This window comes from Scyliorhinus torazame, chromosome 10, assembly GCF_047496885.1.
Source record: "Scyliorhinus torazame isolate Kashiwa2021f chromosome 10, sScyTor2.1, whole genome shotgun sequence".
NCBI classification, from domain to species: Eukaryota; Metazoa; Chordata; class Chondrichthyes; order Carcharhiniformes; family Scyliorhinidae; genus Scyliorhinus; species Scyliorhinus torazame.
Window position 1 is genome coordinate 213,118,221 of NC_092716.1, and position 15,436 is coordinate 213,133,656.

At 43.3% G+C, this 15,436-nt stretch overlaps 1 protein-coding gene across 4 annotated transcripts in view; it reads left to right on the top strand.

The window, feature by feature from the left end:
- Positions 1–15,436, top strand: part of syt7a (synaptotagmin VIIa) — a 960,955-nt gene that overhangs the window by 670,868 nt on the left and 274,651 nt on the right. For 2 of the 4 annotated variants that reach the window (XM_072466351.1, XM_072466353.1), the window contains exons 4-5: positions 9,415–9,546; positions 10,036–10,239. The exons of the other annotated variants lie outside the window; for them this stretch is intronic. In XM_072466351.1, the coding sequence (XP_072322452.1) occupies positions 9,415–9,546; positions 10,036–10,239 (336 nt within the window). The remainder of the gene's footprint in view (positions 1–9,414; positions 9,547–10,035; positions 10,240–15,436) is intronic. 4 annotated transcript variants of the gene reach the window in all.

Consider the following 15,436-nt stretch of genomic DNA (forward strand, 5'->3'; position numbering starts at 1 on the left):
CGCAGCTGACATGAAGTGGGCATCGCCATCAGCGCTGTGCGGCACCCCCCTCCCCCACTCTGGAGACCAGTGCCGCAAGAAGCTTCACGACCTCACGAGGGCTGCCAGGGTAAGTACCCCGAGAGTTACCCCGGGCCGCAAACCCCCTCCCCCCCTCCCACACCACGTGTCGCGCCCCCCCAGCCCATGCAGGAGGGGGGGGCACCACATTGCACCCGACCCACATGGGCACCACACCCCCCCCTTGCGAGCTGCCATGGCCTGGTGCCAGTGCCCCCCCCCCCCGCAGTCATAATGTTGCCAACAACTGCGCGTCTCGCCTAACTCTGATGCTTTCCCCCTCCGCAGGACAAGACAGCCCACAACCATCGTGAGCGTGCAAGAACCGGAGGGGGATCACCCGTGCTGCACCCCCTCACTGTCCATGAGCAGAGGGCTCTGGACCTTGATGGGGAAGCCGCAACCAGGGAGGTAGCCCCATGCCAGGTTGGGAGTGTAGCCAGGCAGGGGAGCCTCACATGATGCAGTATCAAGTGAGACTCCCCTGCCTGGCTACACTCCCTTAGCCCCTCACCTCCCACCCCCTCACACTGCCCCCTCACACTGCACCTCCTCACACTGCCCCCTCTACCCCCTATCCCCCCTCACACTCCACCCCCTCCACCCCCTAACCCCCCACTCATTCTCCACCCCCTCACATTGCCCCCTCCACCCCCTCACACCCGATTCCGCGTGTCTAATGATACATGCTTTATTTCAGGGCCAGCAGCCGATCGTCCCGGAACGTCTCGGAGAAGCCCCCGCTGTCCAGGTCCACGTTCATCCACCCACAGGGACGCACGCCAGGGAGGGGAAGGAAGACGGACAGGAAGGCCCTCTTCCGAGGCCGGGGCACAGGAAGCGGACGACCGACAGAAACGACGCTGACGAACACAGGACGGACAATCAGGACACTGACGGCCATGAGATGGACGAAGAGAGGACAGAGAGCCAGGACAGTGATGGACAGAGGACGGGGACTCTGGACAGTGATGCACAGAGGACGGCCAGACAGATGATGGACAGACCGGACACGGCATCTCACATGGGCCGCGGACAAGGTCCATCGGTCCAAGGCTCGAGCCAGGAGACCCCAGACCTGGGGTCCAATGAGAACATGGACCTTGCATCACTGCTGTCACCCACACCCTCCACCATCGCAGATCCACTCACCTCGGTTAGGCACATTAGTGATGAGGCTTCTGGGACACTGACTGGTGCGCATCACACAGCCGAACCGGTACAGCAGGTGGAGGTAGGAGCAGCTGAGAGGCTGGACGGTCGGAGGGCAGGCCAGGCCCATCACCCAGCTGCCGCCCAGATGGTTTCCAGGTCCCTGGACTTACCAGACCCACTCACAGACCCGATGCGTTTGGAAACCCAGGGAGTGGACAACGGGATGATGGGCGCCTTCCAGCATCTTCAGAAGCAGTTGGAGGAGTCCATCCCCGTCCAGGAGCAGGGAGTGGTGCCGGTAATGGCTGCCACCCAGGCCGGCAACGCACGGGTGGCGTCCGCGGTGGAGGCAATGGGGGCAACGGTTTCGGCAATGGATCAGGTTCTGCAAGGCGTGGGGCTTCATGTGCATCTGTGGCCCAGGACAGGGCTGCCCTCTCACAGGCAGCCATGAGCTGAAAGTCTCAGTTGACCCTACATTAAAAAATGTCCTCATGTCACCCTTACTTTTTTGTTTATTGTCACAAGTAGGCTTCAAATGAAGTTACTGTGAAAAGCCCCTAGTCGCCACATCCCGGCACCTGTTCGGGGAGGCTGGTACGTGAATTGAACCATGCTGCTGGCCTGCCTTGGTCTGCTTTCAAAGCCAGCGATTTAGCCCTGTGCTAACCCAGCCTCTATGAGAAGAGATTGAGTCACTTAGGATAAAGGAGTTTGAAGGACGAGGGAGCATCGCAAAGAAATCTATACATTTCTAACAGGGCGAGATAGGGTAGATGCTCCCCCACCGCTGGGAACATCCTTTCTGCATCTACCTTGTCGAGTCCTGTTAGAATTGTATATGTTTCTATGAGATTTCCCCCCATTCTTCTAAACTTCTGCGTATATAATCCTAACCAACTCAATCTTTCTTCATTTATCAGTCATAAGACAGCCCTGCCATCACAGCAATCAATCTGGTAAAACAACTCTGCATTCCTTCTATAGCAAGAACATCCTTCCTCAGATAATGAGACTAAAACTGCACACAATATTTCAGGTGTGGTCTTACCAAGGCCCTGTATAACTGCAGCAAGACATCCCTGGTCCTGTACTTAAATCCTCGCTATGAAGGCCAACATACCATTTGCCTTCTTCACCACCTGCTGCACCTGCATACCTATTTTCAGCGACTGGTGTACAAGGACACCCAGGTTTTGTTGCACATCCGTCTCTCTCAATCTATAGCCATTCAGATAATCCGCCTTCCTGTTTTTGCTACCAAAATGGATAACCTCATATTTATCCACATTATACTGCGTCTGCCAGGCATTTTCCCATTCACTCAACTTGTACAACCCACACTGAAACATCTCCCCATCCTCCTCATCGCTCACCCTCCCACCCAGCTTTGAGTCATATGCAAATTTGGAGATATTACATTTAATTCCCTCATCTAAATCATTAATATGCATTGTGAATAACTGGGGTCCTAGCACTGCGGTATCCCACTAATCACTGGGAAATAAATCCTGTGTGCCAACCTGTTTTCTATACATCTCAGTACACTAAACCCAATCCGATGCCCTTTAATTTTACACTCTAATCTCTTATATCGGATCTTGTCGAATGCCTTCAGAAAATCCAAATAAACCACATCCACTGGTTCTCCCTCAGCAACTCTACTTGTTACACACTCGAAGAATTCCAGTAGACTTGTCAAACATTATTTCCCTTTTGTAAATCCATGCTGACTCTGTCCGACCCTGCCATTGTTGACCAAGTGGTCTGCTGTTAAATATTTTATAATCACTTCTTGATTTTACACCGATACAATTGTTGTTTATTATCCTTCAATATCTCCTCTTCCTATCATTGTGAAGCAAAGTTCACCAAGCATTGAGATTCTTCACCCATTGATGAGGAATGTGAGGTAGGGTTAGATCATAATGAGACAGGTTCCTTTTTACTTTCTTGGTGTGTTGTTGCAATAATCTAATCAGTCAGGAGGCATCACATGTTCAGACTTCCACCACATTCGTGGACCAGAATTCCTTATAGTATCCTGTATGGGGCCAAGACACTTTCTTGTACAATGACATTGTTGTGCTTCTTGTTTAATATTAGATTGTTTTAGCTATACATCCTATTACCATATATCTGTTTCAATCTTATCAGGACTTTTGATCGGATAAATTGGGAACAAATGTCTCCAATGCATCCAAGTCAGTAAACTTATGATCACCAAAAGATAAATCACAGAGGTTTGGAGAATTTAGCCAGATGTTATTGCATAGGATGCATCAGAAATATCGATAAAATGTTTTTTAAAGTGTGGATAAATGAAATGAAGAATGTTGAACTTATGGGAAATGGGACTAAGTTAGTTTATTCAGAGCTGGTGCGGACACAAGAAGTTCTATGACCTTGTGTGCAGTAATGGTCTATGGGTGGAATTTTCCATTCCAGGTCTAAGTCAATGGCGGGGCGGGAAACTGGAGTGTTACCCGCTGCGGAAGCCAGTGGAAATTTGCCCGAATTGCATGATGCTGGCCTAATTAATTGTGCAGTCGGGAGTTTCCCAATGTTGTGTGCGGTGGGGTGGACTGAATGGCACGGCCCTGCTGTCATACCCAGGTGCCATATTAAGGCACCTGGACATCAACTTACCCACTGTTGTCGGAGGAGATGATCCACGGATCACCAGGATCTCCAGTCCCCAGATTCAGTGACACTTCCCTTGATATGCTGTTCAATGCAATGGAGGCCAGGACAGGCATCCTCTACCCTGAGGAAGGAAGGAGGCAGCTGAGCCATCAGACCGACTGCATTGGAGCATGTCTCCAAAGTGGTCAGTGTGCAGGGACACCACTCGAGAACTCCCCTGTAGTACCACAAATGCATGAATAACCTCATCAGCTCTGCCAAGTTAAGAGAACCCTCAACTGCTCACACTCACACTTAAGAAAGGTGACAGAGGGAAACTCAGGAATTATAAACCAATTAGACTAACATCTATTGTCAGGAAGTTGTTAGGTGCCGTCAGGGCACCTGCCATGCCGAATGGCGGCATGGGCCACGCCAGGAGATTTCTTCTGCACAGAGTGCTGCAAAATGTGGCACAAAAAGCCAGCTGCACACCAGTTTTCCCGCCTCAGCCTGCATTCTGTGCAAATAATGGAAAATGCCACCCAGAGACTATAATTAAGGATGGAGGTGACTGAACACCTTGAAAACTTTCAGCTGATCAAAGTGAGCCAGCATAGATTTGTAAAGTGTAGCTCGTGCCTGACAGTTTTATTGAATTTTTGAAAAGCAGACTGAACTGGTGAACAGACGATGCCTATGAATGTTATTTATGTGGACTTTCAGAAGGCATTTGATAAAGTCTCTCATAAAGAAACTGTTGGCTGAAGTTGAAGCCCATGGAATTGAAGGCAACTTAATGACTTGGACAGGAAATTGGCTTCACAACATAAGTCAGAGTAGGGATAATGGGTAGGATGTGACTCGTGGTATTCCACAAGGATCTCTGTTGGGACCTCAGGCAATTCATTAGGTGGGATCCTCTCAGCCCGGGGCCGGGCCAGAGAATCCCCGTGGCCGGCGCAAATCACGCCACACCACCCTGACGTCGGGACGCGATTCTCCTCAGAGCGGAGAATCGGCACCATTGGCGCCAGCATGGTCGGCACGGCGCGAGTCGGGGGGCCACTCTACGCGGCCCCTCCCCGCCAATTCTCGGCGTGGGATGGGCCAAGCGGCTGTCGCAAAAAACCCGAGTCCAGACGGCGCCGTTCACACCTGCTCTCAGCCGGCGGGACCTCAGCATGGAGGGGTCCGGGGGCGTCCTGTGGGGGGGATGAGGGGGGAATCGACCCCAGGGGGGCCTACGATGTGGCCTGGCCCGCGCTCGGGGCCCACCGATCGGCGGGCCAGCCTCTCTGGCTGGGGGCCTCCTCTCTTCCACGCCGGCCCATGTCGCCCTGCGCTTTGTTGCATCAGGGCCGACGCAGAGAAGGGAGCCAGTGCGCATGTGCGTGTTGGCGCCGGTGCCACTACGCATGCGCGGACCCCGCGGCGCTCAGTTCATTCCAGCCTCAGCAGCTGGACCGGCGTGGTCCTCTCCAGTGCCATGCTAGCCCCCTGTAGGGGCCAGAATTGCTGATCCTGAGGCTGTGTTGACGCCATCGAGAAACGCGACGGTGTTTCCGACGGCATCAACACTTAACCTCAGGATCACAGATCCCGCCCATTGTATTTATAAATGGCTTAGATGATGAGATTAAAAAGCCACATGTCCAAATGTTCTGGTGCACAAAAATAGCCTTGGAAGCATAAAATTAGAGTTACTGATGGATTAAATGAATGAGCAAATGAGTTTTCATGTGGGCAAATTTGGACCTTAAAATAATAGAAATTGGTAAATCCTAAATGGTGAAAGGATAGAACCAATGGAAGTCCAAAGAAACTTGAGGATCCAAATTAAAATGTCATGAAAAGGTACAGGACATAACCAAAAGCTCTCGATCAATACTGGCCTTTATATTTAGAGGACGAGAATACAAAGGAATCAAAGTATTGGTCCCCTTATCGAAGGAAAGATACACTGGCATTGGAGGCAGTCCAGAGAAGGTTCACGAGGTTGATCCCTGGTATGGAGGGATTTTCTTATGAGGGGAGGTTGAGTAGGGTGGGCCTGTATTCACTGTAGTGTAGAAGAATGAGAGGCAACCTTATTGAGACATGTAGGATTCTCAGGGGGCTTGACAGGGTAAGTAAGTGCTGAGAGGTTGTTTCCTCATGTGGGAGAGTTTAGGACCAGGGGGCATAGTAAGGGGTTGCCCATTTAAGACCGATAAGAAAAAAAATATTCTCTGAAGTTAATGAATCTGTGGAATTATTTACCACAGACCAGTCTGGGTTGTTGAGTATGTTCAAGGCTGAGATATATTTTTAATTAGTAAGGGAATCTCGGGTTATGAGGATAAGGTGGAAAAGTTGAGTTGAGGATTATCATATCAGATCAGTTATGATTTCACTAAATGGCAGCACAGACTTAATGGGCTGAATAGCCTATTTCTGCTCCTACATCTTAAAATATCACAGTCTAAAGTTATTCTTTTCGATAGAATTTAAAAATTTATCAGTGTTTTGATCACAGTTTTGAAGATACTGAAGAGAATAAGCAGGATAGATGGTGAGAAACAATTTTCACTGGCTGGGGAGTTAAATACCCAGAGGCACAGATTAGATCGTAACCTTTTAGGGGTGAAATTAGGAAACACTTCAGTATGCAAAGGGTTGCAGATAGAAGTTTGGAACTGTCCACCACAAGTGGTAACTGATGTTAGATCAATTGTAAATTCTAAATCTAAAATTGATAGATTTTTGTTATCCAAAGCTATTAAGGGAAATGGGGCAAAAATATATGGAGTTAGATCACAGATCTCATTGAATGGTGATTTAGGCTCAAGGAGCTAAATGGCCTATTGCTGTTCTTATGTTCTTTTATCTTTGACCTCACTGTTCTTCTCCTTAACCTCTCTCCTATCTGCTCTGACATACTTCTCAATTTCACCCTTGAGCTTTGTTAGAATATTTTTGTTTCATCACAGTACTTATTATTAAACCCTCTTCAATATATTGAAGAATTGTTCCTCCCACTCTAGTAGTTTACATTTCCCTTGCTCTATTCATCTCAATGCAAGGGTATTGATATTGGTTTGGTTTGCCTGAAACCATTCCATCTGTAGAACTCCTCCTAATACCTGAGAATTCTACACCTTTCTACAACATATCAAATCATGCATTGATGTTTACACTATTTTTAATCAAATGCTATGCCTGACCTGGAATTGTTTCATGGGACAGGGCCAGTGGATCTTTACTCTGTGGAATTATAGTTGCTTGCTTTAATAGTACATGATAAAACACTGCAGAAAGAGATTTACTCTGCTGTACCTTAACTTGGTGCACTCCATAGGCTGTGTCGTGGATGCAATATGTTGCTCCTAACATGTTTAACTTTTGACTTGGAAGCCCTTGATAAGATAGAATATATGGAATTTTCCTTGCACTTAATCTTTTGTAGATGATTTTGTAATACTTAATTTTGAAAGTGGCAGATTTAAAAAATCCATTGCACTCTAGCATTCCTCACTACAGTGTAAACAGAATGTCACTGCAGAAATGCATTCATTCAATCTGGTGGGATATTGCTGTATTTTCTGGTGTCAGTGAGCTAAAGAGCTGGCTGCTTGAAGCTTGGTGGGGGTAGGGCAAGAGTTCAGCAGACAGAACAATCGCCCTGGGAGAGTAGAGTTCTAGTTTGCCGCATCTTCCTACCTCCAGGCCATTTTCAAAGTGATCTCATCAGAGGGACAATGACGGCCTTCTGCAAGAGGTGGGTAGTAAATTAAGGCGCTTATGAAGTTCCCTCGCTAACTGGAATTGTCCAGTTGTTAGTCAGAACTCACACCCTCCTGGTGGCTGAAACACAGCCAGTGACCTCCAAAGCAGATGTTGGCCCAGTGCTCTAAATATTTTTTTAAAATATTCCCACCTTTCCCTTGCAACAAACGTTCAAATGGCCACAGCCCCAACTGCATCTACAGCTCTCCCTTTGAATAGTTAATTATCCCGTCCATCAGGGTGGTCTGGCAGCTGGGCCAGTCAACATTTTCAATAGTGCTGACAGGGCACACCATCTTGGGGCACCCTCTTTCTCCCTTACCTCCATTGGCAGACTGTAGCTCTCAAGTTCTGGAGGGCCTCTTGGTCCACCAGCAATGGGAGCCTGTTCATGCCTAACTGGATCACAATTGCCCCACTCTGGCCATTCATTGTTCAGTCCTGCAAAGATGATGTTGGGTGGCTAGATCCCAACAGCGGGGAACTCGACCATAGACAGAAAATCCAACCCACAGTCTTTATGTGCTGTTATTGTCAGCTAGCCTCAGTAAACTACAGTGAAAATTATTTTCTGGAAAGAGATTCCTCTTCCCCCAAAAAGTCCAATAGTTGTCTAGGCTTCCGTGTTCTTAAAGGGGCCAGAGATGAAAATGGGAGGACAGTCACATGACAAAATGCTTTGGTGAAGCAAACTCCAGATATTTTCAAAATACCATAAATAAATGTTTCTGTAGTGCTGAGAAGGGTTAAGATTAGTTGGTACATTACAGAAACATATTTGTTTTGTTGCAAGACGTAATTCAATACAGTATCTTGGAATGATTTATTTAGAATGGTATGATTCCTGTAATGAGCTTTACCTGATTTACAGTAATGTCTGTTACAGCTCATTGCACATTTTAGAGATTTGGTGACGTACACTGCTGCTACCTACATGTGTTTGATGACCTCTCTTTTCTTCTCTCTCTCATTCAAGTACATGGATTTAAAAAAAATCTATTCACTTTATACCATGTGTGATCAATTAAACACTTCAAGGTATATAGATGGTCAGTAGGACCTGAGATTTTTGCTGTAAGTTATGTATCAATGCTTGACTTACCAATCAAATACTGTATTTAAAATATAAATCACATACTGTGAAAGAAAGATCAGCAGAAGTGGTGTTTATAAGCACAGTTGCAAAAGGATCTCAGACACTGCTAAACCAGCTGAGTGGCATCTTGCACCGGGACTTCCACCATCCTTTAGCTATGTTTTAAGAAAACAGAGCCCCATTCATTGGGTATTTTGGGGTATGTTTACATAATGTATTCAAAGTACTTCAGTCCCATCGTATCCTCAATCAGTATTAATTTTAGTTCAATTACTTCTGAGCTTTGCAAAAGAATCATCAAAGGCAGCCATTTTTATTGAACCTAACTTGACTTGCTCCTGACTAACATATTCTAGCTTTTTTTCTCCCTGCAGTAAGTCTCTCACTTAGCAGAATGCTAATGTCCTTAAATCCACTAATGCACATATTCTTTTCTTTAAGCCAATTTTTTTTCTTTAAACCACAACTTTTAGAGAAGAATTATGCTTTTAAATTTCCCTAAGATTTGGAAATTAACTCTGTCAGACTGTTGATCCCCATTGAATTCAGTTGCTTAATGATGCTTCATCTGAAAGTGAATTTTATCACCACCCGACCTGCCATTCGCCTACAGTGATAAGAAAAATAAACTCCAAAATTTAACAGTCATTTTTTTTCATATTTCAGCTTTTGTTGTGTTTCCCTCTTTTCTTCTCTCTCTGCTACTCTAGTGATCTTGACAAAGACTTTTGGAATAACAATGACAGCACAGTGCAAAAGAAATGGAGTTCCTACCCTCCAAAGGAGTTCATTCTAAATATTTCGCCTTATGCACCTTATGGTGACCCACGACTTTCACTCAAGTGAGTTTCTTTCGATGATTTGGTTGTCTATAGTATGTACAATGCTTCCTTCCTCTGTTTCCCACCCATCCAACCAATCATCCACTCACACCCACTCCCAATCCTTCTGCAACCCCATGAACAGCTTGACCCCATGGAGATGAACAACCCTTCTATACCTTGCTTGACGTTCACAACTGAAAATCCTTCCTCATTTTATCCTCATGTGTGGAATAGCAGAGTGTTGCTCAATGAGCCTGTGCAAGCATTCCCTCTGCAACACTGTGTAGCAGAACTAACTTTACAAAATGATTGTCTGATCTGTAATATGGATGCTGACAGAATATTTCTGACTGCTTAATCTCCTTTTGCTGTTTATTTATTTTTGAGCTTTGGAAGGAAAGGTTCTTTAGGTGTGCACTGTCACACTGTAGCAGCATAACTACTTTACTCCAATCTTCAATTAGGGCTGACTCATTCTCTGTCCACTCTGCTTCCTGTCCGTATTAGTGGTTCTCTCATGTCCGGTAACAAAGCTTCAGTAGCTGAGAAAGAAACACGCACGGCCGAGAAGCAAACCCGCAGCAACAGCATGAAGAGCAGCGGATCTTCCAACAATAATCGGGGTGAAGCTGCCAATGGCAAGGTTGGGAAAGGTGGGCGCTGGCACACAGTCCAGACTCTCCTAGCATCGGGCAAGCTCAACCAAGCTAAGTGAGTTTAAATGGGTAGTTACATACTTACTGAGACTGTGCTGGCTGGAGAAACCAATCTTTTGATTTAAAAATGATTTTTGCAGACAATTTATAACATGTCTTCACCTCATGTGGCTCCTCTGAAGCTCTGGATCACATCATTTGTCCATCACATTTTTACATGTATGGATTTTAAGAACATTTGTATCTTATGAAGCGTGATTTATGCATCTACTCACCATCACAATTAATTTGTCGTATCATTCACACAGCACCACTGAAATGTTTCACTAACATTTTATTTAGCTTGCCTTAGGAATAATAAATGCTGGGTTTCATTGCAGATTTCAGGATCTGCTCTCTCCCTGTAACTAACTGGCTGTGTGGGAGACAAATGCTCTTTGCCCACAGTGATATGCTGCACATTGGCAAACCAAAAGGTTTGTCCAGACTTCTGATTAGATTGCAATAAATTGACAGGCATGAAGTCTCCTATTTAGCAGGTGGAACTTGGCATTGTTCTTTTTCCTGGTACTATTCTTTTAATTGGCTGTACTTGCCATAAAAGCACTGGCTCACTATAGTCAGCCATAAAAGCACTGGCTCGCTATAGTCAATGAAACAATGGCTTTAAACAGGGCTGTTGATTGATTTTTATAAAAACATCTATTCCCATATTTATTTGAAATAATTCAAACAATGTACGTTGTTTTGCAAAAGGGATTTTATTTTAAAAACCGCAATGGAGAACTCAACCTAACCAAGTTGGGTCATAGAAAGTTTAGAAGCAGCAAGGTCCATTTTCATACACATGCTCAGCAGCTTACACTTGGAGAAAAATGAAAATTAAATGCTACTTGTATCTTTAATTTTCAGTGTATCTTATACCAGAAAGAGGCACAGAACCAAGTTGGAAAAAGCGATGTGGATTAATTTTGGGTGGTTGTGGATTGAGATGCTTTTCTCTGATAAATTAAGAAAACATTATCCATTTAGAGAGAATTGAATCTTTTCGTGCACAGGACAGATCACTGTGATTGCCACAGAATTTTAGTGAGACAATATATCCTCAATGACTTGCTAACAATTACTCTGCAATGATGGCTTGTATCTGTGGCTGAATTTTATACTGTAAAAGTTAATCGTATTTGTGGGTTTTTTTAAACTCCCATTTAGGATGTATATTTGTCCATATTAGCTTGTGGTGTGTGGTGTCCTCTCCATCATATGTCACACTTCCTTGATGATTCAGTATTGTGTATGTGCCCATTTTTCCTGGTCCTCTATTAGGAATGGCTGTCTTGATAATCCCTGGCAATCGTTTCTGTGGCAGAATTGAAGTGCAGTTATGTTTTCTGGAGCCTCAGAAACCCTAGGATGATTGAATAGAGGTCTGGATTTATTGAATTTCTTTCATCTTTGAACATATCTGAATCTTGGTGCCAAAGAGGTCCTTCGAATACTAGCTTCTTGCAAAGAAGGCAATAATCTCATTTTTAAAATACTAGCATTGAATTGTTTTTTTGCTAGGTACTCCACATATGAGAGCAAAGACCTGAAAAAGCCTTGTCCTAAAATAAGGGTTGTATCTAAGGCATAGAGCCTTGGTTTGAGGGTCCTCCACTGCCTGACTCTGTTGCAAGCTACACCCATCATCATAAAGCTTTGGGAAATCATAGTCTTCTGTTTTAGATGCACCCGGGTGTGGTGATATGCATCAATGTAAATGCATGTAGGCTAGCTAGACACTAGAGGGAGCACCAGAAACATCACACACACACTCAACCAATAGATCAGTTAGATAGGACACGACCAATGGGCATTCACGATACACACAGGTGACACCACCACAGGAGGGCATTACACCAACCCATATATAAAGTACACCAACACATGATCTGCCTCTTTCCAGTGGAGACAGTCAGTGAGTACAGACACAGGGTTGATTCAATATTACACCCACCGCGTGGATTGAACAACTGGTTAGTCAGTCTGGGTAGCTATAGTAGGATTAGCAGTAGTGTCGAACCCGAGTAATAGAAGTGTAAATAGTTTAATAAACGTGTTGAAGTTATCTCCACGTCTGAACCTTCCTTTGTCAAGTGCACCACAAGGAAGCCGCTTATGTTACACCTAAAACATAACAAATCACCGGGTTTTGCCCATTGGGAGCCTGAAAATCTTCCCCACATCACATTAAACAAGTCCATGGCATTATTAATCAGCAACACCCGAACTGAATCTGAATCACCCCCCACTATGGGAATTGGCTGAAATGAATTCTACAATTTATTTAGGGCATGTAAAGAAACATTACCAAATCTTTTCAACCAGAGTTGGAAAACTCTGTTTCTGCACAAACATCAACCCAGCCAAGGACTTGTCCTAGTGTATCCAAGTCTCAGCTCCTTTCCAGCCTCTTTGCTGTACTCCCAAGAGGATTAATCCCCAAAATACACCATGCTGCCCCTAGATTCCATACTCTTTTATAATTACAGAATACAAGCAATTCATTATGACATCATAAATTAGCTACATCTAATTTTTCACACATCAAAACAAATGTAACTTTTTTGTAAGTTTGTTGCCAATTGATTCTTGATCAAATAGTAAACAGGAATATATAATCAGGTAAGGATTAATGTCCAACCTCTTTGTGCATTGTTTCACAATTATAACACTTTCCGCACTCATATTTCACTTAACTATAAGTACTATGTTAATGTTGCCATTGGTGTTAAACTTTAACCTAAATCACTAAGGCACTTTGTTTAGTGTTATTGTGTAGTTTATGAATGCATCACATGCACATTTGATTTGTTGTACAGAAGGCATTCTACTTGTTCAGGAGATTTTCGTATTTATTACGGTTTAATTCTCATCAAAGAACAAGACAAATAAATGTCAATTCTTTTGTGATTGGCATGGTTTGTTTCCAGACTGGGATTCAGGTGCTATGTTTTGTATAGTGTTAACCAAATTTACATTACCCTCACTCCCTTTTTATTAAAGGTAATTAAATCAATCCATAAAACACAAGATCTGAGTTAGTTATATCTTGTACATTTAAAGTAGCTTACATCTCTGCGCCCAGACAGAATTAGAATCAAGATGACTAGCAAGAATATTTAGCTATAGTATTATAGATAATAAAATTGAATAAATACCTGGTTTCCATTAGGAAATTAAAGTGCTTTGTGATGGCAATAGATTGAGATTGTCAATTATTCCACAGGGGGTTTTAAAGGTTCATGCGTGGTTGAATCTGAGCAAATTGGGCTGTCATCTGGGAGGGTTGTTTTTTCCTCAGTCGAAAAGTAACGACATCAGGATCAATATATATTTTGGAATTTTGCTAGCAACTTTTCAGGTCAAGAAATAATTATATAGAACTTTTCGAAGAAGCTTGAATGAGTGATGAATCCATGACACATTGGATTTTACATGATCTTTGCAAAAAGTGCATTTGATTATGTCAAATGATCTCTTGGGAAGAGTTTGCAGCAATTTCCAAATGATGCAGCCATGTCACATAGGCAATACCGTTTGTTTTCACCTTTGACACTCTAACTGAGAAGTTAATTTGACATTATAAAATCAGTGACATTAAATACTAATGTTGGAATTATGCACAATTGTATTTTTGGGTAGGAAGTTAACAAGGAGAATTTTTCACAGCTTAACTTTCCTACAGGCAATTAGATGAGTGAGGGGCATAATTAATGGCACTATTGGGGCTTTGGTTCAAATTATCACTTTGTTGCTGATGAGCAAGTCACAATCCAGGAAAATCCCTTTAACATACAAAACTGGATTACTGGCACTTCAAGGCAAATAATGCTTTTAATTCAAAAGATTACATTTTGTATCCACTCATTATATTGAAATTTTATTTTTTAAAGTCCTGGCATTGAGCATCTGAAGTCCTTATATGACTTTTTAAGACAAAAGCACAATTGGATTGAACCATCAACAGACTGGTTATAATTATCATCACAGGATAACTCAAAGCTTGTGCTTGCTTGTAAATTATGTATTGTTAGTTCTATAGTGAGTAGCATTCACAGATGTCTGCAACATTGTTCTGCATTAGTGCTGTTTGAGTTGTGTTGAGTTCAGTCTTTCAACTAAACTTGCACCTCATACCATAATCCAAACACATTGCTATTGCCTTTTGTTATTGCAACATTGTACCTGTTTAACAGTTCACATTTTCATTTACATTGAAACCCAGACTCACGGTTAGACTAAGTATTTTTTAAAGAAGTTTAAGATCATGTATGCCTGAAAAACTGGGAAAATATTTGTAGGAATAGGTCTCCAGTTTAAATAGAGGCCAATAAAAGATGAATTCCCTGAAGCCAGTGGCATGGAATGTGATGAGGGATGATAACTTCTTATTTCTAGCGAAAAAGAAGTACTCCAGCATGTTTTGTTTGCATTGTTGTACAGTCAAATTATGTGATGATTTTAAATCTGTAGCAACAAACCCTGGTGCATGTGATTCTGTAAAGATACTTACCTGATTCGCATTTACAATATCATAGAGCTGTAGTTGATTTTACAATTATGAATCCTATGTAAAATGCTTGATCCTGATTAGAACATCAAGGTGCTTCCCTGGGATAAATAGACAGAAGGGAAATAGGAAGGCAGGTCACTCAAAACAGGCTCATGGCCACTTGCCAACAGATGATTAAAAAACATTTGTGGCAGATGCCTGGGAGCAGACCTTATGTAGATATAGGGTAGAAAGGGAGCAAACCTAGTCATGGCACAGAGAGAATAAAGAGTTTGAACATGGCATGGGAAGGCAGACCTCTACCAACACCCTAGTAGGACAGAAGAATTAAAAGATAGGAGTAAACAAATGATATAATTGACTACAAAAATGTAAAGAAAAAAGTTTGTTTACAAAATGAACTCATCAAAAGTAAAATGTGAAAATATTTATTCTCCAGAGACATCTGCATGTAAACCAGTCAGTGGCTCAAACTGTCATTTAATTTAATGTCATGATTTATTTACTCATCTGGTTGATTATTTGGCTTTGCTTGATTTCCAATGCTTGATTTGCTTGATTAACATGCTTATCTGTCAGAGCTCACACTATCGCCAGCTGTGTTGCTTGTCAGACCTCCGTCCCACCTTTCCTTTTGTGAATTCATCTGTTGCTATATTTGACATTTGGCATAATGTTTTCTTTTGTAGTGTTT